The sequence below is a fragment of the Sciurus carolinensis genome, chromosome 12, assembly GCF_902686445.1.
Source record: "Sciurus carolinensis chromosome 12, mSciCar1.2, whole genome shotgun sequence".
NCBI lineage: Eukaryota > Metazoa > Chordata > Mammalia > Rodentia > Sciuridae > Sciurus > Sciurus carolinensis.
The window spans coordinates 86,193,763-86,217,484 of record NC_062224.1 but is presented as its reverse complement, the minus strand read 5'-3'; the positions used below and the strand labels follow the sequence as shown (position 1 = coordinate 86,217,484).

At 52.6% G+C, this 23,722-nt stretch overlaps 1 protein-coding gene across 2 annotated transcripts in view; it reads left to right on the top strand.

Moving 5' to 3' along the window:
- Positions 1–20,584, top strand: part of Igfn1 (immunoglobulin like and fibronectin type III domain containing 1) — a 35,331-nt gene extending 14,747 nt beyond the window's left edge. The window contains exons 13-25 of one of the 2 annotated variants that reach the window (XM_047521773.1): positions 5,215–5,332; positions 5,785–5,909; positions 6,947–7,088; positions 7,448–7,747; positions 8,367–8,666; positions 9,192–9,365; positions 10,385–10,513; positions 11,994–12,296; positions 13,227–13,315; positions 14,697–14,892; positions 15,608–15,907; positions 16,579–16,905; positions 17,704–20,584. In XM_047521773.1, coding sequence (XP_047377729.1) covers positions 5,215–5,332; positions 5,785–5,909; positions 6,947–7,088; positions 7,448–7,747; positions 8,367–8,666; positions 9,192–9,365; positions 10,385–10,513; positions 11,994–12,296; positions 13,227–13,315; positions 14,697–14,892; positions 15,608–15,907; positions 16,579–16,905; positions 17,704–17,717 — 2,517 coding nt within the window. In that variant the 3' untranslated portion in view covers positions 17,718–20,584. Of the gene's footprint in view, positions 1–3,427; positions 5,333–5,784; positions 5,910–6,946; positions 7,089–7,447; positions 7,748–8,366; positions 8,667–9,191; positions 9,366–10,384; positions 10,514–11,993; positions 12,297–13,226; positions 13,316–14,696; positions 14,893–15,607; positions 15,908–16,578; positions 16,906–17,703 lie in introns of those variants that run through there. The other variant, XM_047521772.1, reaches the window with a different exon arrangement.
- The last annotated feature ends 3,138 nt before the right edge of the window (positions 20,585–23,722 follow it).

Sequence of the window (23,722 nt, the reverse complement as noted above, 5' to 3'; positions counted from 1 at the left end):
AGAGTCACTCTTCTTAGGGACAATCAGCCCCATCTAGAGGGAGACTGGGGTGGAAGCCTTCCAGAGAGGTCTCATCTACAGGGAGAAGGTCCAGAATCAGGGTTGGGGTTCATGGAACGACAACTTGAAGGTCATGGCAGAGATGGTGAAGGAGGAAGAAGCTGGGGAACAGCAGGGGGCTGGGAGGCTGGGTCCAGTCACTCTCAGGCTGGAGGACTAGGGAGCAGCAGGGAAGGAAAGCAGCCCAGAGAGGTCAATGGCAGTCAGCTGGACATACATGGCCAAGAACAGCTCTGGGACACTCATTTGGGACCCGGAACAGGAAAGAAAGTCCTGCAGGGACCCCAATCTGATCCTGAGAGGTCTTGGCCAAAAGGGGTGGGAAGGGAGAAAATTTTGGCTGGAGATCACCTGGATAAGATGGAGGGAGGAGATGGTCTGAGTAGGGAAAGGGGGAGAGGAGCAGCAAGGTCAGTTTGGGCTAGCAAAACTGGCCTGCGGGAAGCTGGAGACAATGGGACAGAAGGCCCTGGGGCCCTGGAGTTTCCCGGAGGAAGAAGTTTTGGCTCCAGGGCTGGAATGGGCCCTGAATCTCGGGGTTCCCAGGGAAGTGGAGATGCTGACCATTGGGAAGCTGGGGGCAACTGGGAGTCAGGGGAGTATCCAGGAAAGACATCTGGAGGCAAGTATCCTCAAGAACCATCACTATCTGGAGACAGGAAATTTCTTCTTGGAGGCAGGAGTCCTGAGGTCGAAGCTGAGGGTTCACAACAGGAGGCAGATGATCAAAGGCCAGGGAAGACTGTAGATGTGGGAAGGAGCTACCAAACTGGCTCTGGAGGCCCAGGAGATCTTGAAGACTGGGAAGGTGGCCAACATGAACTCCAGGGAAGGGGTGGCCAGTTCACAGCTGGGGCCTTGGGCAGGACAGTGGATGGCTCCAGAAGCCTCCAGTCTCCCCATAGCTGGACAGAAGGGCAGAAGGAAGCAGGGGACCCCAGCAGAACACAGTCTAGGGGCACAGGTCTCTGGGACGACACAGGGTCCAGTCTCAGAAAGACTGGGACCCACCTTGGACCTGGAGTGGTGGGGTCCAGTAGAGGAGAAGAGGGTATAATTGGTGCCCAGGCAGCTGGGCCAATGGAGTCTGGTCAGGGGATAGATGACAGAAGTCACAGGTTACTTAGGTCTCCAGGCCTGGGTGTTCCAAAGTCTGGGGGGACCCAAGGAGATGCAGAAAGATTAAGAGATCCCAGAGCAATAGGGTCTGAATCAGAATCCTGGAATGGGTCAGGCAGCTCCAGAGAAAAAGGACCCAGAGGTGAGATGGGCTGTGAGTATGGCCCAGGAGGTAGGGGGAGAGAGGAATCTAGGAATGTCGATGGCTCCGGGTATTTTAAGGGAATAGGTCCTGGAAATAGATCTTATAGAGATAGCTCAGAAGTGCCAGGGGAAATGGGGACTGGTCATGGTACTGGTTTTAGAGTCACCTCTGGAGTACCTGTGAGAACAGAGTCTGAGGAAGGGGCTACTTATACGCATGCCCTAGGGGAATCTGGAGGAATGTGGACTGGAAATAAAGATCATCATGGTCCTGTAGGCTATGGGTCTAGGAATAGTGCTGGTCTTAGGAATGGCTCAGGAGGACCTGATGGAATACCCATGGATGAAGCCCAGAAGTGGGGTGCACCCAGGGGCCAGGGACAAATAGACTTTGTGGGAGGGTACTGTTCTGATGGTGGGTTAGGGGGTCCTGGGACAGTGGGGTCTATGGGTAGAGGTGGTCTCAAGGCCTCTGGAACGGTGGAGACTATTGGGGAGGGACATGTGGAAGCAGAACCAGGGGGGTCTAGAACAACAAGGCCTTGGGGTCAGACTAGAGATTATGGGGGCTTCAGAGCCTCAGGGGCCCTGGGGACCTTTGGAGAAGGGAGTTATGAAGATGGAATGGGTCCAGGAGCCATGGAGCCAGGGTCTTTGAGGGTAGGGGGAAAAGAGGGTGATGGAGATAGGACCAGGTACCTTGGCACCAGGGCCTCTGGAACTGGAACAGGGACTTGGGACAATACCAGGCATCCTGAGACATTAGTTCCTCATGCTGGGGCTGCTTCTGAGAGCCGGTGGGCACATGGGCCTGGTGATATGCTGGGTTATGGGGATGGGCCTGAAATTCCCAAGCCTCAGGGGACTGGGAGCAGAACAGCTTATGGAGTAGGGTCAAAGGATCTTGGGTCTGGAAGAACAGGGCCAGGGGAGGAGGCAGGCTTTAGAGATGGCTTAGGAGGCCTCACAGGAATGGCACCAGCAGATAAGGCAGGTTATAGGGGTAGTATTGGAGGTTCTGGGGATGTGGGATCAGGGGGTGAGGAAGGTGGGGCTGGAGGTCATGGGGACTTAGGGTCAGGGGGAAAAGGAGGTTATAGGGGTGGTATTGTAGGTCCTGGGGACATGGGGTCAGGGGGAAAGGCAGGTTATAGGGGTGTTGGAGGTCCTGGGGACATGGGGTCAGCGAGTGAGGCAGGTTATAGGGGTGTTGGAGGTCCTGGGGACATGGGGTCAGGGGGAAAGTCAGGTTACCGGGGTGTTGGAGGTCCTGGGGACATGGAGTCAGGGGGAAAGGCAGGTTATAGGGGTGTTGGAGGTCCTGGGGACATGGGGTCAGTGGGTGAGGCAGGTTATAGGGGTGGGGTTGGAGGTCCTGGGGACATGGGGTCAGTGGGTGAGGCAGGTTATAGGGGTGTTGGAGGTCCTGGGGATATGGGGTCAGGGGGAAAGGCAGGTTATAGGGGTGGGGTTGGAGGTCCTGGGGATATGGGGTCATGGGGTGAGGCAGGTTATAGGGGTGTTGGAGGTCCTGGGGACATGGGGTCAGTGGGTGAGGCAGATTATAGGGGTGTTGGAGGTCCTGGGGACATGGGGTCAGTGGGTGAGGCAGGTTATAGGGGTGGTATTGGAGGTCCTGGGGACATGGGGTCAGGGGGTGAGGCAGGTTATAGGGGTGGGGTTGGAGGTCCTGGGTATATGGGGTCAGGGGGAAAGGCAGGTTATAGGGATGGGGTTGGAGGTCCTGGGGACATGGGGTCAGGGGGAAAGGCAGGTTATAGGGGTGGGGTTGGAGGTCCTGGGGACATGGGGTCAGTGGGTGAGGCAGGTTATAGGGGTGGGGCTGGAGGTCCTGGGGACATGGGGTCAGTGGGTGAGGCAGGTTATAGGGGTGGGGCTGGAGGTCCTGGGGACATGGGGTCAGTGGGAAAGGCAGGTTACCGGGGTGTTGGAGGTCCTGGGGACATGGGGTCAGGGGGAAAGGCAGGTTATAGGGGTGGGGCTGGAGGTCCTAGGGACATGGGGTCAGGGGGAAAGGCAGGTTATAGGGGTGTTGGAGGTCCTGGGGACATGGGGTCAGCGAGTGAGGCAGGTTATAGGGGTGTTGGAGGTCCTGGGGACATGGGGTCAGCAGGTGAGGCAGGTTATAGGGGTGGGGCTGGAGGACCTGGGGACTTGGGGTCAGCGGGTGAGGCCAGTTATAGGGGTGATTTGGAGCATTCTGGGGATGCTTTGTCATGGAGTGAGGCAGGTTTTCGGGATGGTGTAAGGGGAGCTGGAAGAATGGGGTCAGGGGATGAGGGCAGTTATCGGGGAGGCTCGGGAGGATCTGCAGAGGTGGGGCCTGAGGGCGAGATGCAGTATGGAGATGGTTCCGGGAAGTCTGGAGCACCGGGCTCACTGACTGGAAGGAGACACGAGGCAGGACCCAGAGACCACAAAGCCCTGGGGGAGGGGGCAGGGTGTTGGGCAGCATCAGAGAGTGGCACAAGCTCCAATGATGGTCCAGAAAAGGGCAGGGGAAGGGGGCTTGCACATGGGGCAGGCCCTGGGGTAGGCTCAGGGGTGCCCGGATTGCCGGGTACTGTAGATGGTGCAGCACACAAGGACAGCCCCTCCAGCTTAGGGATGCTGGGGCCACAGGGAAGGCCACAGACTCTTTCAGATGGAAGGGGCTCCAAGAACAGTCTCGGGGGCTATGGAACCTCAGGGATTCCTGAAGCCTCCGGGGCTGTTTTTTCCAAAGGAACATCAAGTGTTGGAGAGTGGCAAGATGGTTCTGGGATCCCAGGGTCTCTTGGGCACAGAGGAGCTCCTAGAGGGGAGGGTGACTCTACAGGCCAAGCAGGGGATTTGGGGACTTTTCGGTTCCTTGATGGTAGAAAGTCAGTGGAGGGTGAGACCTGGGCAGGGACAGCTTCTCTGGAGTCTGGACATGAACAGGACTTCAGGAAAGCAGGGTCAGGGACCATGGACAAGGGTGGGGTGGCTGGCCCATGGGGAGAAGCACCCCAAGGAGGTAGGGACTCACTACCAGGAGGCAGAAGGATGGGAGCAGGTTCTGGTAGCTCACTGGGGGCAGGGCAGATGGACAGCAGCTCTACACTTGGGGGAAGAGGCAAGTCAACATCAGGGCCTGCTGATGGGCCAGGAGTGAGCCGAGCTTGGGCCCCAGGCCGGGAAGATCAGGAGTTTGGCCAAAGCAGCACACGTTCTGGGAACCAACTCCCAGGCTCCATGGCCCGCGGTTCTTGGCAGAAGAAAGATTCCCTTTTCCAGGGATCCCATGAGGGGCTAGAGGACTCTAGAGACAGGGAACATGCACCAGGCCATGAGGCTGCTGTTGGACGTCAAGGCTCATGGTCTCTGGAGAGCAAAGGTTCAAGTTCTAGAAGGGGCGGGTCTGGTGGTGCAGAGGACTCAGGTGGCCTAGGCAAGGGGAATGCCACAGGGTGGGGGGATGGTCTTGCCCCCAAACCTGGGGAGTCCAGACTTCAGGGATCCAGAAATGGCTTAGATGATTCCTTTGGCAGAAAAGATTCTGGAGGTAGATCAGGAAGGATCCAGGACTCAGGCTCTCAGTTAGGCCAAGGACAGCGAGGAGGAAGGGGGTCTCTTGAGGAGCAGGCGTTTTGGGGGGCTGAGAATGACAAAGGCCAAGGTCCCAGAGCCCTAAAGGAGTATGAAGGATGGGAGGCAGAAGAGTCTGGAAGGTCAGGCAGGAGACCAGGTCCCCATGGGAGCAGGTATCAGGCCGAGTCTGGGGTTGAGGCAGCCAAGAGGTGGGGCACAGAGGAGGCCAGAGGCAGGAGGCAGCCACCTGGAAGTGACAAGGGAGAGCACCTGGGGGTGAAGAGTGAAGATGAGAGCCAGGGCACCAGACATCTCGGCAGCAGGAAAAGTGCCCAAGACAGCAGGTCGGACATCCTCGGCGAGGGGCGGAGTGCCACGCAGAGTTCCAGATCCAGATACCAGCCCGACGCTGGCAGTTTCTCCCCAAAGGCCCGAGGTAGGTATCCCATGGGATAGAGCCAAGGAGAAGCTTCCTGGACTCTGGGATGCCTGGACCAGTCCCAATTCTGCCCCCAGCCCCAGGAATTCAGAGCTGCCAGCACCCCTGTTTTCAGGAACCTCTTGCAAATTCAGTAAACGTCGACTTCCTCTTTGTATAAACTGACTCCGGGCTACGTGAGGCTCAGAGGCCTCTGGGGTACCTGCTCTTAAAACGCTATGACTGAAATACCAGAGTTATTGGCTTAATTTTCTGTGGGTGACCAGGACTTCCCATCTGTGTGACTCAGGGTCCCCTGCAGCAGCCTAGGTCCTGCTGAGGAAAGAGGGGGCTTGGCTGTGTTGACACTAGTGGAGCCCAGTGGGCAGGACCATGGTGGCCCCCCAGGGTGCAGTGAAGGCCATGGCCAGGGAGGCTGGGCCTTGAGGACTCCACATGTGTCTCTCCAGGCCCCAAGGGCTACTTCTCTCAGGGCTTGGCCGACACAGAGGTGCAGCTGGGGGAGGCCGCCACACTCTCCTGTACCCTCACCAGTGACCTGGGACCTGGTGCCTGGTTTAAGGATGGAGTCAAGGTATTGTCCCCTCACACCTTCTCTTTACCAACCAGTGTGGGTGCCTGTGGGTAGGTGGGGGGACAGGGACAAAGCAGAGAGATAGAGGCTAGAAAATTGTTCACTCTTAATTTTACTATGTACCCAACTTGAGAGAAGCTTAAATAGCCAGCAACTTGGTGTGTTTAAAATTAAATAATCGGGGGCTGGGGAGATAACTCAGTCGGTAGAGTGCTTGCCTTGCAAGCACAAGGCCCTGGGTTCGATCCCCAGCACCAAAAAAATAAAATAAAATAAATAAATAAAATTAAACAATCGTAAATGAAGGCGGGGCCAGCCACTCCCCCGGCATAGCCCTGGTTCTTCCACCACCCAAAATGTCTCCCCTACACCTGCGCCTACCGAGTTCCATCCATCCTTCAAGACTTCATACGAGTGCACCTTCCCATCCCAACCAGGGGGCTCTTCCGTCAGTCTTGCAGTCCCTCTGTGTTCTGTCATAGCTGTCATGTCAGGAGGAGACAGCACAGTGGTTCAGAGCACATGGCAAGGTTGCATAACTGGATATCAGTGAGACCTGACTCCAGATACCCAGTTATGTGACTTCAGACAAGTTCCTCACCTATAAAATGGAACTAATAATACTACCTTTTTTGTGGGGGTGGTGCTGGAGATTTAACACAGAGGGGCTTTTACCACTGAGTCACATCCCCAGCTCTCTTTATTTTTTATTTTGAGACAGGGTCTCAATAAGTTGCTTAGGGCCTTGCTAACTTACTGTGGCTGGATTCAAACTTGCGATCCTCCTGCCTCAGCCTCCCAAGTCCCTGGGATTACTGGTGTGCACCACTGTGCCTGGCTAATACTACCTAGCTGATAAGGTCGTTGTGACAGTTAAATGAGGTACCAAGCACTTGCCTGTGCTAGCGCACTATTCAGATCCTATAGGGGTCAATGGGCTTCCAGCAACTGCACCAGCAGAGGGCGCTGGTGAGCCAGCCTGGAGGAACCAAGTGGGGGTGGGAGTGACTGTCTCCTGCTGTGGCTCTTGTCTCCAGCTCACCGCCCAGGATGGGGTCATCTTTGAACAAGATGGGCTGGTGCACAGACTCCTCATTGACCGCGTGCAGGGCACCCAGGCCGGGAGGTACACCTTTGTAGCTGGCAACCAGCAGAGCGAGGCCACCCTGACGGTCCAGGGTAAGGCCCACCCCTGTCCTTACCTGTCCTGCAGTCTCTGAAAAAGCAGATGTGCTTTACTTTGAAATCCCTGAAATGTTTGTAACCAGTCTTCAGCCTTTTCAGCCTAAGAAGATGATTTATAAAACCAACCCAAGCTCTCCCCCTTCCAGCATCTTATCTCCTTCCTTGCTAGGAAGTCCTTTGTGAGATCTCACCCAGGTCCTTCCTGCTTCAAAGGCCATTTCCCTTGTTTGCCCTCATGAGAAGGGATATGGGGTTCCCTACTCGTAGCCCAACCTCCCTTCTGGGCTCTTTTCAGTTCCCCCGGGACCCGGTATCTGGTCTTCTTTGACTCCCTTGCCCTGTTTTTCCTCTAGATCCTCCCATTATTGCTCCAGATGTGACAGAGAAACTGAGAGAGCCGCTGGTGGTCAAAGCTGGGAAGCCAGTGACAATGAAGATCCCCTTCCAGAGCCACCTCCCTGTTCAGGCCACCTGGAGGAAGGACGGGGCCGAGGTGGTGGGCAGCAGCCGCAGGGGGGCCCAGGTGGCCCTCGGGGATGGCTACACGCGGCTGTGCCTTCCCAGCGCGGGCAGGAAGGACGGTGGCCAGTACAGCGTGATGCTAAGGAGCGAGGGAGGCTCCGTGCAGGCTGAGCTCACCCTGCAAGTCCTAGGTGCCAACCCCCACCTTCACCCCATCCGAGGCCCGAGAGTCCCGGAGATCCAGGTCCTCCCTCCCAGCCAGGGCAGGTCTGGGGTGTGGTCTCTGCTGGCTCTGATCCTCTTTTGCATGCTGTTTTGCATCCAAAGCCACCCCTACCTGTCCTCTCTCCGATCCCCATACTGGGTAGGAAGATGCGGTTTGGGTGAACAGGGACTGGGCTCCTGCTGGGGGAGGACCTGGTTATTCTTCTGTGAACCCCAACACATTGGGTGCTAGGGAGGTTGCTGGAGTGAGACTGTGGCCCCCAGCTTGAGTGGTGCCATCAACAAAGGACTGCTGTGTCCAGGGGGCTGAGCCACCCAATGGGGCTGGCACAGGCTAAAGCATTCCATGGTACATCCATGTGTGCGTGTGTGTGTGTGTGTGTGTGTGTGTGTGTGTGTGTTGGGGAGGTGGAGACCAGGGACATCTGCCTGTCTCAGGAAATCTGTGAACTCTGGGTAGTGCCCAAGGCTCTCTGGGCAGTCCATCCCCCTGCAGGCCCGCCCACTGTTGAGGGGGAAGACCAACACAGCCTCCTTCCGACTTCTCTGACCCCCTTCTCCTCCTGCCTCTCCGTGGGTCCCCAGACAAGCCTCAGCCCCCACAGGGCCCCTTGGAGGTGCAGGATGGCCACAGGGCTGGTGTCCACCTCCGTTGGCGGCCCCCAAAGGACGATGGGGGCCGGGCTGTGGAGCACTACGTGGTGGAGAGGCGACAGGCTGGCAGGAGCACATGGCTGAAGGTGGGCGAACCCCCCGCTGATAGCACTACCTTCACCGACGCCGGCGTGGAGCAGGGCAGGAAGTACACCTTCCGTGTGCGAGCCGTGACCTCGGAGGGGGCTGGGGAGGCCCTGGAGTCTGCCGAGGTGCTGGTGGCTCCTGAGGGTGAGAGAATGGGCCGGGGCTGGTGGTGGGGAGCACTCTTAGATCCCCATTGGGCCAGAGGGCAAGCAGTTCTGCCCCTGTGGCTAAAGGACACTGGCTTGTGCCTTGAGGCCCTTTTAAAGCCCAGTGGTGACTCCTCCCCTCAGCTTGATTTGGGATCTGGCAGCCAGGTCAGGAAATAAGATTGATGGGGTCTATGGGAGTGAGGGACAGACACACAGCCTGCTCTCTCAGGGCCTGAGTAGGGGCTAGCCTCCTTCTCCATCATACAACCCTAGTCTGGAATATCCTAACAGGGAACTTGAGGCTGAGGGACCTTGAGCCTGGTTCTAGACTCTGAGACCTATCATTCCTGCCCCAGAGCAGCCAGAACAGTGTCCCAGAGAAAACTAGTGCAGTCCCTACAGTCCCAGGAAAGAATAGGGTGTGGCCCTACTCCCAGATGTCCTGTCCTTCTACCCCACAACCTCCACGATGTGGCACCTTGCCTCAACCTCTGCTTGACCTTCACCTTCTCTCCCCCAGCAACCCCCGGGCCCCCTTCTACCCCGGCCATTCTGTCAGCCTCGAGCCAGGGCATCACTCTCACATGGACAGCACCTCGGGGCCCTGGCAGTGCCCACATCCTGGGCTACCTGGTTGAGAAGCGCAAGAAGGGGAGCAACACCTGGACAGCAGTCAACGACCAGCCCATGTCTGGTGAGCCAGCCTGAGGGATGCTCCTCACTGCCCTGGCTCCAAGTCACCTTAGACCCCCATTGGCATAGGAGCCTGGCATTGCCTGTCCAAATAGGATAAATAGAGTAGGTCTCATCGGGGGTGGTTTTGTTTCCTGAGGGGACATTTGGCCATATCTGGAGCCATTTTCGATTGTCACAGCTGAGTGGGGAGTAGATGATGCTGGGATCTAATGTGAAGAGGCCAGGGATCTGCTAACTGTCCTACAATAGCAAGAGCTCCCCTGCTCCCCACGGAACCAGAGACCCACCTGGCAAGAAACACCACTAGTGCTGAGGTTGAGGAACCCTGTTTTGCAGAAGTCCTGGGCTGGAGCCAGAAATGAAGGTGTTAGTCCTGGCCCCTCTACTTTTGGCCTTGGTCTTGGGCAGTCCTCTTCTCTAGCTCTCAGTTTCCACAAGTAGAGAGAAGGGTCCTCTGCCCCATTCAGTAGATTCCTAAGAACCAACTGCTTTCTGAGATCAGAAAAACTTGGAAAAGCCACAGGGTTAGGCAGATGCTAAGGAATCCTGTGACCCTTTGCATTTCTGCATTCTGCATGCTGTGGAAGCCAAGTTTGTGGAGGGAAGAAGGGGCTCAGAGAGGGAGTCAGGAGATTGGCTTCTGGTTGCGGCTGAACTACTTAGGAGCAGAACCCTCTCAGGGCTTTATATCCCCATCTCCGGAGAGAGGGAACTAAAGGAAGGTCACCCTCCCAGTCTTACTACTGATTTGACCTCATTTAAATAAAACAGCTCTCTAAGGAAGCAGCATCTGGAGAGATTAAGGGACTTCAGCAAATTAGTGGCAGAACCAGATAGGAATTTGGGACTCCAACATCTTTTCACCTTGGAGAGAACTGAGCCACATCTGGCTGGTCAGTTGAGGAGGGATGTATTAGGGCCCCAGACTTGGCCTTCTTTTGAACTTGGAAGCACTGAGCTGCGTGTGAATCTCCTAGTCCCCCCAGGGTGGGACTAACATTGGGTGTCTCTTCACAGAGAGGAAGTGCACTGTGGAGGATGTGCGGCAGGGCTGTCAGTACGAGTTCCGGGTCACAGCAGTGGCCCCCTCGGGCCTTGGAGAGCCTGGCCCCCCATCTGATGCTGTCTTTGCCAGAGACCCCATGAGTGAGTAGGACACCAACCCAAGGGTGGTGGTGGGGTGGGTAGTGAGCTTGAGATGGCTCTGAAACCTGGTCGGACAGGACAGGACAGGAGGTCACAGGTAGGAGAAAATGGCCAGGAGGGCTGGAAGGTAAGGGTTAAAAGGCCACTGGGGGCATATCTTAGGGGCCCTAAATTGAAATCAATCAGACCCAGAAGTCAGACAGCGAGAACTAGAATATTCCTTCCCAAGACTATGTCACTTGCTCTCTGGCCTCTGGGCAGGTCAGTCCCCAAGTTGGCTAGGTGGCAGTCTATTTGAATGAGTCCATTAGGAAGAGAACATTTTATAAACTTAATTGTTGAATGCATCTACATTTCAGTCCTAGGAAGGGCAGAGTGTGGAATGGAGGGATGGGGGAGGAGAACTGACTTGTGCATCTTTTCCTGGCAAATAGTCAAAATCTACCCTATTGACTACTCTATTATCAGCGATGGAAATGGAGACAGCAGATGGGACAGGCGTGTGTCAGGGTAGCATCCACAAGGGTCACTACATTTCCTAGATTTGGGGGGGAGCAGTGCTGGGGATTGTACCCAGGGCCTCACACGTGCTGGACCAGTGCTCTACCCCTGGGCTACATTTCTTAGATTCTTGCTACTGAGCAAAGTCCGGGCAGCATCACCAGGGAACTTACTAGAAATGCAGAATCTTAGACTTCACCTCTGACCTACTGAATCAGATTTGTGTCTTTAACAACATTCCCAGGTGATTTGTATACAAATTCAAGGTTGAGAAGCACTGCCCTAGACAAATTTTTTCCAAACTTCACTAGGAATTTATTTAGAAACACTTGGGAACTCTTCCTGTCCTGTTGCCCAGGCTGCATGCAAATCACAGTCTCTGGGGCTGCAGGTATTTTTAAGATCCCTGAGTGAGTCCTACATGCAGCCAGGCTTGAGAGCCAGAGCCCGAGACGGCTGTGCAATTTCCAGAGCCCTTCTACACACACCATACCTTTCGTGTGCCCCAAACACCACCCTCCCGTGGGCAGGTAGGGCTGTGTTGTTCCTGTTTAACAGATGAAGATCAAGTCTGCACTGCGTGCCCAGAGGCAGTTTCGACTCAGCACTTACAGTTCAGGAAAAAAGACACAGGATTCTAGTCTTCAGGGATAAAGGATCCTAAGAGGTCACCAACTAAAGTCCCCGTTTTCAAGAATTAGAGAGGGTGGCTAGGGGAAGTTGGTACGTTGGTGAACAAGGGGGATGAATTGGGGTGGGCTTTCAGGAGGAGGAGGCCTGGGATCTTTTGCACAGCCGAGGTACAGCGCAAGATAGGGGCAGAGTTTGGTTTTAGGCAGGTGCTTCAGGGGCCACAGAGTGAAAGGATCCTCAAGACAAAGAAACTATTTCCCATGGGAAGGCTAATAAATGTCCACCTGAGTGGCCGCCATCAGGAGAGGCTGATGCCAGTTCTGATGTTCCCATGGTGCTTATCCAGGACCCCCTGGGCATGTGCGGGATCTTCAAGTCACAGACACATCGCACACCAGCATCACCCTGAGCTGGGCGGGGCCAGATACCCAGGATGGGGACGAAGCCCAGGGATATGTGGTAGAGCTGTGTGCCTCCGACAGTCTCCAATGGAGCCCATGCCACGTGGGCACTGTGCCAGGCACCACCTTCACCATCAAGGGGCTTCGGCCCCGAGAGGGCTACTTTGTGCGGGTGACAGCAGTTAACGACGGGGGTCACGGCCAGCCCACTACCCTGGACACAGTAGTGCATGCCATGCCTGTTACTGGTGAGTGCCACCTCTTTCCCCCACCAAGCCCTGCAGGCGCTTCCTGAGAGGGGCTGCTGAGCAGCCACCATGCATTGCTGAGCCAGGATCCCCTTCCCCAGCTTAACAAAGTCACATGTATTGACACTCCCCATGTGCAAGGCTTTGGGCAAGGCAGGCCTACTTAGAAATGATTTCTCATTACAACTCACAACAAGGTTAATATTTTTTTTATCCCCAACTTACAGAGAAGGAAATTGAGATCCCAGGTCATTTTCCCAATGTCTCGCCATTGGTGTGAGGCAGAGTCAGGGTTTGAAACAGGTGACTCCAAGGTACAAGTGCTGCTCAACCCAGGCAGGTCCTGGTCAGGGTGGAGCATGCCCCAGCTCCCGTTATCAAAGGTGAACTGCCTTTCCTTTTGGGCCTTAGTCACTAGAAGCAGCTGACCTGTCTCTGACCCAAGTTGACACTGGGTGAGCCCAACTGACCCAGCCCAACTGACCCTAGTCATCACGTGACAATATGGAGTCAAGCACAGTGAAAAGCATACAGAACCTGGAGTCCAGAATCTCAGAATCTTGTCCTGGCTCTGTTCCTAACTCGGTGTGACTCCAGGAAAGTCACCTTCTGTCTCAGATTGGTGGTTATGTCACCCACGGAACAAAAGAGCTGGATTGTTTGTCACTTTCTTCTTCAAGGCTAACCCTAACCCTCTGGGCTTCCCTACCTCAGCTCCTGTCCCACTCCTGCCAGCATGTCCCCACCAGCTCCTGGGGCTCCCCCTCCCCACTTTCCTCTGCCCAGCACCTCTCCTTTGGAGCCCTCCAGCCTGATGGGATCTCAGCAGCAATTAGACTGGCCCAGCCTCCCTTCTGCTCTGCCGCGTTGGTGACCTGGGGCTGGGGCCCAGCTGTGCAGGGAGGTGACTAGTCATCTTATGTGTTCCAGTCTGCCCCAAGTTCCTCATGGACTCCAGCACAAAGGACTCACTGATGGTCAGAGCTGGGGATACCATTCGTGTGCCTGTCTCCTTTGAAGTGAGTGGATCTGGAAGGTGTGGGGGAGGGAACCCAGAGTGGCTGAGACAGCCACATGGCTCTGTGGTTCTTTCCTTTGTTGTTCTTTTTTGGGTTGTAGTCAAAGCAGGCCACAGGTGAGGAAGGAAGGAGGAGGGTCCTCCTTAGAAGCACAGCACATCCCTGGTGGCCGGGTGGCCATTCTGCAGTATACACACCCCTCTCATGGTACCTTCTGGTACTGCACCTCCAAATTAGGGCTCTCACTTTTTCTCACCACTTGAGTCTGAATCTCAGGTCTGAAGTGTGGCTAATCCTCACTTTCTGTGCAAGTTCATGACCCGTATTTGACTCAGGATCATCTTTCACCAATGCTGACAACTCCTGACTACACTACAGCACAGCAGTAGTGATTTAAAGCACAGATTGCCTGAGTTCAAATTCCAAGGTTGTCACTGACTTTGGACAAATACCTTAACCTCTCTGTGTTTCACCTTCCTCCTCTTTCAAATGGAGGTAAGGGTTGTTTCGGGGAGTCAAGGAATCAATCCACTGAAAGCATATGAACAGCCTGACATATGGCGAGCACCCAACATATGTTACTTTTATTATGATCATGATTATTGTTATTGAAATCAGCATCACCTGTGTGGGAGGCTCAGCAATGGCAGAGCCATATTCAAATGCAGCTCTGCCTTACTCTAAATTACATGTTCTTAGCTATTAGGCACCGGAGGACAATGGCAATGATGACATTGTAAACCTCACGGGGTGTTTACTGTGTCCTAATCCCTGCTCTCTGTGCTTTCCAAGTATTGGTGACTCCTTAAGCCCTTGGAATACTCCCGGAGACTAACAATAAGTTACTGTTAGCCTCCCCTGTGTGCCCAGCACCGAGGGTCCCACGGGCAGTGGGCAGTATGGTCATTAAGCAGCTGGACTGTCTCCCCAGTCAGTTGGGGTCACCACAGTTCTAGACCAGACCGCCATCATCGCCCTCCTGCATTCTCTCCCTATTGCAGGGATTCCCAAGTCACCCCCTACCTGGTCCTTCTCACTCCCGTCCAGCACTAGGGGACTCCAGATTTAGCGAAGTTTTCCTGTTCAACATCTTAGGGCCGCAGCTCAGTGCTTAGAGAATAAGACCCAGATGTCTGCGTGGGGGGGGGGTGCTGGGGTTTTGCCTCGCCTGCCTGTCCAGCGTCCTTTCCTACCCGGCCACCCCCACCTGCCCACCACACACTCCATCACTTGTGCCCACCTCGACATTTCCCCTCCCAGAATGCTCTTCTCACCACTTCGGCCTTAGGCCCAGCTGGAATGTCTTCACTTCCACACCTCCAACAAAGCTTCCACTTCTCAACCCTTCCTTCCTCTCTCCTCCCCCCACCCGCCCCCTCAGGCTGGCCCCATGCCTGAGGTGACCTGGCTGAAGGATGGCTTGACCTTGCCCAAGAGAAGTGTGACCATCACCAAGGATGACCTCACCCAGCTTCTGATTCCTGCAGCTGGCCTCTCGGACAGTGGTCGCTACACCGTGGTGCTGAGGAACCTCCAGGGGAAGGAGGCTTCCCACGACTTCTTCATCAGGGTGGCAGGTGAGGCAGGCATGGCTCTGGGCTCCGAGTCCCGGCTGGGCCACTCACCGAGGCACAGAGGTTTCACTGCCTGGGTGAAGGTCTCCACCATTCTGCTGGGCCTGCGCATGCAAGGTGGCACGCCGTCTACCTCTCCTCTGTGCTTGAAGACAGGGAGAAGGGCAGGGGGAGGGTCCCTGAAGGGCTTTAATTGTTCTTCTGACTCAGGACCTTAGGGACAATTCAGCCACATCCCCTCCCCAGACCTCAGTTAGTCTTTGTTTGGAGTCGATGAGCAAAGGTGGTCACCACCATTACAGCACTGGAAAGACCCCATGGAAAGAATTGTCTGGGTCCCTTGTACGGGATAAAGACTGCCCTCCCCTGAAGTAACTCTCAGGCAGTCCCTGTCCTGGAGGAGTCCCTGGATATCCGGAAATGATGAAACAGATGAATGGAGGGAGCCTGTAACTTGATTTTGTGAAAGCCCTGCTCATGTCCTATGTCATTTTACCTAAAAACTCATGTGAATTAAAACTTATTCTTTTGGAGAAGGTTTTCCACGCTTTACAGATAACTATCCACCCCTGACCAAGCGCCCTCTGGTTCCAGTTACCTGCCTGGCAAGATTACAACCCCAGGACCTCCAGAAGACTTGGGGGCTCTGTGGGGGATGAGACCAGAGGCCCTGCTGGGTCCCCTGCAGTGCATGCTCCCTCTGCCCTGTCTCCTGTAGCACGCCCACAGGCACCCGGGCCCATCCACCTGCAGGAGAATGTGCCTGGGACGGTGACGGTCCAGTGGGAGCCCTCTCCAGACGAGGCCCAGGGTCCTCCCCTGCACTACACAGTGCTGATGCGCTCCTCATCACAAGGCGCCTGGCGCCAGGTGGCTGACCACATCCACACCAACCACTTCACCCTCCTGGGCGTCCTTCCTGGTCATGAGTACCACTTCCGAGTAGTGGCCAAGAATGAGCTGGGAGCCAGCAGACCCTCAGACACCAGCGAGCCATGGTGCCTCCCCAGGCAGCGAGGTGAGGATCCCCTAGAGAAGAAGAATTTAGCTAGCGAGGCTCTGTGCTTAGGCCACCAACTCTAGGGTGGTGGAGTGGCATCCATGGCAGAGATGGCTGAGCACCTGTCCAAATGAGCTGGACCCTGGGGTCAACCAGAGCCAAAGTCGTGGCTTGGTACTCCCAGATCCTGCCTGATGCCACCTCTACTGGTTTTCCTTGTGTCCTGACTGGGGGAGGCTTCTACATCTGTGGGGAGAACAAGTTGGCTTGTGAGTGTTTGTTTGGGCGTCTAGGGTGCCTTTGGGTGGATTCTCAAAGCCAAGTCCAGCCATAAGTTTAGAAGTTAACATGTAACTGAAAGCAAAGTGTATTTTACAATCAAATAGATGTGAACCTTAAAAGAGGTCACTAGAAAAAGATTATAAAATCAGATGGATGATTTAATTTCTATAAAATACAAAAAGATCTAGGAGTTTCTTCACCAAAATATATTAGCTGGAGTCACAGATAAGTAGAGAGATTATGGTTGGTTCTTACTCCTTTGGATTCTCTGGGTTCTGATCTGTGCACAGAGAATGTGTTCTGGCTCAGGCAATGCGGATCAGCACCATGAACCTTCTAAAGACTCAGCCCAGACAGGCCTTCCTCACTTTCTGATCCTCATCCCCGTCGCCCCGGTTTCCATGCAGGCAAATTCACCGTGAAGGCTCGCAGCTACCGGGAACCAGATCTGAGCCAGAAGCCCCGGTTTCTGGTGGGCCTGCGGACCCACCTGCTGCCTCCAGGCTGCGAGTGTTGCATGACCTGCGCGGTGCAGGGCTCTCCCCGACCCCACGTCACCTGGTTCAAGAATGGTCAGAGCCTGGAAGGACACCCCACAGCGTACAGCACCGACATGCTGGGCGTGTGCTCCCTGGTCATCCCCAGCGTCTCCCCTAAGGACAGTGGCATGTACAAGGCTGTGGCTGAGAACCCGCTGGGCCAGGCTGTCAGCACTGCCACCCTCATTGTCACAGGTAAGGGTGGCTGCTCTGGCAGTGGGCCATGCTGGCAGGGAGCAGGAAGGGAGGCCTGCCTGCAGGGAGCCCTCCAGGACTGTCCCCTCTAGAGTGTCTTGGCTGGGGTCAGGAGACAGGCTTCTCTCCCTAACTCTGTGTGAACTGCTGTGTAAGTTGCCAGACGGGCCCTCCGAGGTCTGGACTTGCCCATTTGGATGAGATGAGCATTTCTTGACTTTAGTGGCTACATGCTACCGCCCTGGGCATCCTGGGTAGCCTTCCACATGCTTCTGGATGACAGATGAGAGGCTTCATCTCTGTGACCATTCATAAATACGTCCAGATCAGGACATTTAGTGCCCACAGGGCCATACTGTAGTCTCCAGTAGAGCAAATAGTATTTATTAAAAGAAAACATTTTTCCCCAATGGTACACATCTTATATTTTGAATAGAAAAAAATAATAGGTCCTGAACATTTTCAGTTATTCAGAATTGACCTTTGTGCAAAAATGACCCTTCAGCACTGGAACGAGCATCTCTCCATGGCATCTGTGCAGAGCCACTTAGGAAGCCACTCTCCAATGCCCCAGCTTGTGGATACACGTGGTTCCAGAAAGAAGCGGGCATTTGGGGGTGGTTAGAGTTGCCCAGAGGGCTGGCTCAGACAGCATGTGGTGGTTGTGGACTTGAACCTGTGCCCACTGCGGCCGAACCCTCAGAGCTAAGCCCCATGCTGTACTGCCTTCACCACTGGACAGGGGTGGGAGGGGCAGCTTCCCCTTCTCAACCAGCTGGAATATCCTGTGTCTTGCAGAATCCAGCTCCTAGCCTCGTCTTACCCTGGGATGGCCCTGCCCGGCCCCACAGCCTCGGGATGGATGGATAACAGATCTCTGAAGCTTCACCTCTGACACCCACACTGGCCTGGGGGCCAGTCCTGAAGGATGGAGTCCATGTCCTGAGACTCAGGAAGACAGGAGTGAGGGCCTTCTGGGGAGGCTTGGCCAGCAGGACATGGAGTCCCTGGGGAAGAAAAAGAAGGGTACAGGAGGTGGACCCCAAATAGTCACTGAAAAGGATGAGCAAATCTCCCAGACCCTGCCCATGCAGATTTCTTTCTTCTCCACTTCTGGAGGGCTGGAGAGAACCCACCTGCCGGATGCTCCTCGTTTGCTAGGCTGGGCCCCTTGGAGGGGTGGCAGGAACAGCTGAGCCTCTGTGACAACAAGGGAGGAAAGGGTAAGAGAAGTCAGTGCCCTGGGTGAGGCTAAGGGCATCAAGGGCATGTTGGGGTGTGGGGGGCACCTTCTGTACCTTCCTTCATTAAAAAAATCAAAGAAATTTTTTTCTTTTTTTCCCCCAGTGCTGGGGATTGAACCCAGGGCCTTGTGCTTGCGAGGCAAGCACTCTACCAACTGAGCTATCTCCCCAGCCCCCAAATATCTAAGAAATTTTTGCAAATTAACTTGGATTTTGTGTGTTGTAGGAATGATTCCAAAGCAAAGGTTTTATGTATACCAGGCTTCTACTGGGAGACTGGGTGAGCTTTGGTTCAAGGGAAGAATGAGGTCAGAGCTGGGGTTTCCTGCAGCACAGGCCTGTACAGTTAATAGCAAGGGTAGAAACGCCGAGAAAGGTTAGAGGCTCTGTGTGGCGGAGGCCTCCCTTCTCCTGGCCCGTGCCTCCCGCATGCTTCCATCCTGCAAACGTCCTGGGAGCAGCAGGACTGGAGCCCTCCCTGGGCACAGAACTCAAATGCCTGTCCCCCCAGTCACAGCAACAGTCTGGGCTGGGGAGACTCTTAGCCCAGGATCTGCAATGTGGGCCCCTGACAGAGGGAATGAGTCCATTAGGTGCATGAAGATGTGACTGTCACTCAAGGCCCTGTGAGGCTTCCCCACCTTCTCTGTAGCCCCACTGCTCTGTGTCACAGTGGTTCAGGGACCACCTCTTCCTGGAAGCGTGTCTGTGACACCCTCACTTCCAGAACACTCACCTGCTGTCATTCTCAGGGCACAGCTCCTGCACCCCTGGGGCTCCCAGGGAACATTCTGGACTTCACAGGGGCCAGAGGAAGGAAGAAACATAGGGAAGGCCAAGCCCTACCCTCACCCTCTCAGTTCCTGGGTCCAGCGGGCCACCTGGAGAGCAGGAACCCAATCTGCTCTTCACTCTCTCTGCTTGGACCCTGCCGCTGCCTTCCACAGCCCCCGCCACCCCTTCACTGTTGCATGGCAGATCCAGAGGAAGGAGCAGAAGCCACAGAGAGGGCTTGGGGAGGGATGTCGAAAACACTTCCTGACGAGTAGGAATAGTGTTGGGGGAGCTTTCTGAACTGGAGAGATAACTGTCCACCCAAAATAGACCAAGAGTGTCCCCAGAGACAGGGGGTGGACCTCTGCCTGTGCAGGCTGTGGTTCATTCCTGCGCTCGTGAGGAAGCTGCAGGAGCCATCTCCTTCTCCCCCCACCTCCACCTTGCTCCCACAGCAGCCCACAGCTGGGGCCACAGGAAAAGAAGGAAGTTCTTAGAAGTGAGAGGAAGAGGCTGGATAACTCGGCCTAAGTGGAGCACTTCCAAAAGTGCCTCCAGGCTGCTGGATTCTGGAGTAGGCAGAGGTCAAGGACATAGGCCTGTGATCTGTGGTTTCAGAAGTAGGAGGAGAGGAGTTTGTACAGAGGGAATGGCCAGTGCCCATGGCCTGCCTGGCACTGAACAGAGGCACATGTAGCAAGTATGAGAGGTGACAGTTTCCTGCACAGCTAGAGGGAGGGGCCTGGCCATCTGAGGAGACACAAGGATAAAAGACTAAACCACGATGACTTCCCCGGACCTGTTCATTCACTCGACGAGCCCTGAACAGGCACGTGGAGGGAGACACAAAACTGAGTGACATGGGTCAAGAGACTCGTGGCAGGGAGGAAAGCCTTGTATACCAGGATAGCAGATACACGCACTCCCACACAGCTGCCAAGGAAGCCCTGAGTTGTCAGAGGATAGAGGTTGTGGGCCTCCAGACTCAAGAAGGCTCCCTACAGCAGTCATATCCTCAAAGGGTCGGTAGGAACTGCCCACACAGAAATGGGCAAGTGGGGATACGTGGCCGAGGTGGGTTGGAGGCAGGAAAGCACAGACGGGGCTCCCTGGCTGGCAAGCGGGTAAGTTGAGACGGCTCAGGGTGCCCACATGGTAGAGGCCAAAGGAAATATTTCAGGGCCAAATTTGCAGGTGTGTTGTGCTGGGGACACCAAATGTTGTGTACTCAGACTTCCTGCCCTCGGAGCTGGGACGTGGTGGTCAGTCTGTGAGTGGACAGCAGAGGGCTCATCTGGAGCAAGCAAGGTTATGTGTTTCCGGGGGGGGGGGAATAGGAGAGGGGAAGGAGCTGTCGCCTACATGAAGCCCTGCCAGTCAAAATATATGGAATTGAGTATGCATCTAAGGGTTTGAAGACTAGTTCTGCTACTGACTAGTTGTGTGATATACGGCAAGATCTTTTGCCTATCTATACCTTGTTCTTCAATTATAAATTAAGAGTTGCCAGGCCCAAGGTCACAATGATTTTCTTTTCGAACTTCCATGATTTTAATTCTTACGTTTCAGTGTATCCATTACGAGTTGATTTTTGTATGTGGTGTGAGGTAACAGTTGAGAGATTTATTTTTCTCTTGATTATCCGATTGTTGTCCACCAGACTTTCCTTTTCTCTTTTGAAAACCTTGGAACGTTTGTTGAAAATGCATTGACTATGTATGTATTTGTGGGTCTATTTTTGAACATTTTATTCCTTATTCCTCTTCAATTATCTAGAAAGGTTTCTGTATAATTTTGGGAGGGGGGATTGAACTCAGGAGCACTTTACCATTGAGCCACATCCTCAGTCCTATTTTGTATTTTATTTAGAGACAGGGTCTCGCTAAGTTGCTTTGTACCTCACCATTGCTGAGGCTAACTTTGAACTCGCAATCCTCCTGTCTCAGCCTCCCGAGCCACTGCGATCACAGGCGTGTGCCACCACACCCAGCTGCTTCTATACAATTGATGTTCCATCTTCCTTAAATGTTTAGTAGACTTTACCAAATAAAGCCACTGAACTTGGAGTTTTCTTTGTGGGAGGAATTTGGTCACCAATTCAGTTTTTTCCACAGCTATATAAGGTTATCCAAGCTATCGACATCTTTTTGAATGAGCTTTGATAATCCATGACTTTCAAAGAATTTGTCCATTTCACCTAAGCTGTTGAATGTATTGACATAAAATTGTTCGTAACATTCCCTTATAATCCATTTACTGTCTACAGGCTCTCCAGAGACATTATCTCAGAGTAGTAACTTGTGTCATCTCTCTTTTATGTTCAATCAGTGTGACTCTGAATTTACAATTTTATCAGTCTTTTACAGGGACCATCTTTTGGTTTTATTGATTTTCTCTATTGCTTTGCTGCTTTCAATTTCATGGGTTTCTACCCTGGGTTTTACTATTTTCTTCCTTCTGCTTACTTTGGGGCCTAATTTGCTCTTTCCCCTTCCTAGTTTGTTAAGGTCAAATCTTAGAACATTGATTACAGATTTTTATTCCCTTCCAATCCAAGCATTTTCTTTAAACATTATTTTTGCTTCATCCCTCATATTTTTAAATGTTATGCTTTGATTTTCATTCAGTGCAAGATATTTCCAATTTATCTTATGATTTCTTCTTTTACTCATAAATTATTTAGGGGCATGTTGCTAAATTTCAAAGTGGGTGGGATTTCCCAGATATTCCTTATTGATTTCTGACTTAATTCTATTGTAGTTAGAGAAAATACCTTTATGAATTCGATCCTTTAAAAGAGGAAACATATTTCATGGCCCCAAACATTATTCCGTATTCTCTGTGCACTTGAAAATAATGTGTATGCTACTGTTGGGGGAGTTTTCCTTATTGCCTCAAGTTGGTTAATAATATTATTCAGTTTCCTGGGTCCTTACTGATTTTCTTTCTAAATGTCTTTTAAAGTGTCCTTTACTAAAATTTGCATTTTCTCCCATAATGGTGGTATGCCATTCTTTGTTAGAGTAATAAGAAATAGTTAAGGAATAATTTCAATATATCCAGAAAGGGCAAGAAGGAAAGGAAGGAGAAGGACGAGGAGGAGGAGGAGGAGGACGAGGAGGAGGACGAGGACAAGGACAAGGACGAGGACGAGGAGGAGGAATAGAACACCAGAACAAGTACAAATAAATAGAAATACTTCAGTAATCACAATGAGTATAAGTCAAATTCTCAGTTAAAATAAAATATAAGCCGGGTGTGGTGGTATATATCTATAATCCCAGTGGCTCAGGAGGCTGAGACAGAGGATCACCAAGTTCAAAGCCAGCCTCAGCAACAGTGAGGTACTAAGCAACTTAATGAGACCCTGTCTCTAAATAAAATACAAAATAGGGCTGGGGATGTGGCTCAGTGGTTGAGTGCCCCTGAGTTAAATCCCTGGTACCAATAAAATAAAACAAAACAAAATACAAAATAAACTCTATGGTATACCATTCTCTTCTCAGTAATTAATTTATCAAGTAGGCAAAAAAAGTATTAAGGGTATAAGAAGTTGTGAACTGCAAAATTAATGAACTAGAGCTAATGGATACACAAAGACCACAGTGCCAATAATTGGAGGCTTTTGAAGCACATATGAAATATTTATGAAAATTGCCAGGTACTAGGTCATAAAGGTAGCCTGGAATTTTTCAGATGATTAGTGTCTGGTCACAATACAACTGGATTGGGAATCAATAATGAAAGCCACATAGGAAAAAGTACATATATCTGGAAATGTTGAAACACAGCTTTAAGCAATTAGTAAAAGAAAAGAAGAAAATATTTAGAACCTAATGATAATTTTTTTAAAAACTATGAATCAAAAATTTGGAATCCCGCAAAACTTTAATGTAGATTTATAGTTTATATGCTTACTCTGAAAAAGAAGAGAAAAAACTCAGTATTAATGAGCTAAGGTCTGTGTTGGAGACACTTTTCCCGTCTTCCATACTCGGTATGATCACGTGACTCCATTTTGGCCAAAGGACCGACTTCTAGGTCTGACCCTAAAACTTCCTGTCCAAACATCCACCATCTCTCTCTCTCTCTTCTCCTTCATCTACCACCTACAAAGAATCCTTTGTAATCCAGAGTATGGTGGAACTAAATTCAAAAAGAAACTTTCAAGGTCCCCTGTGACAACCTACTTTGAACTGTGATATGAGAAATAAATCTTAATTGTATTACCCTTCTATGATTTGGAGGCCGTTAAGCTTTTCTAATAGAGCAAATAATTTTTTAAAACTGAAAAACAAGAGCCAGCTACTGGTCTTGGCTCCCTTTGCCCAGTCACACTGGTCTCCTTGTTGTCCCCTACCAGTAGCAGTCTTTCTCTGGACACCTGCATGCTCACTTCCACACCTCCTTAGATCAGAGTTCAAACAGCACCTCCTCCATCAGGCCTTTTCTGGCCACCTGATCTAAAAGGGCAGCTCCCTCCTTGCCGGCAATCTGCCCGTTTTCTTTGGCTTATCTTTCTCCAAAGCGTCTATCACTAGCTGACACACTTATTTTGCAGCTTCACCCGTATTTGTTTTATCCAATAGAAATCCAAGTTCCGTGAGGATGTATTTTTCTTTGTCTATTTTGTTGAGTGTTCTATTCCCAGGCCAAAAGTAGGATGAAAAAGTAAAATGAAATACATCGATGCTTTGAAAAAGAACACACAACGGATTCTCAAAAGCTCAAGAATTTAATAAGTAATGAATGGAGTAGTAATTAAACTACAGGCTTTAGAATCAGAGTGACGTCTCAAT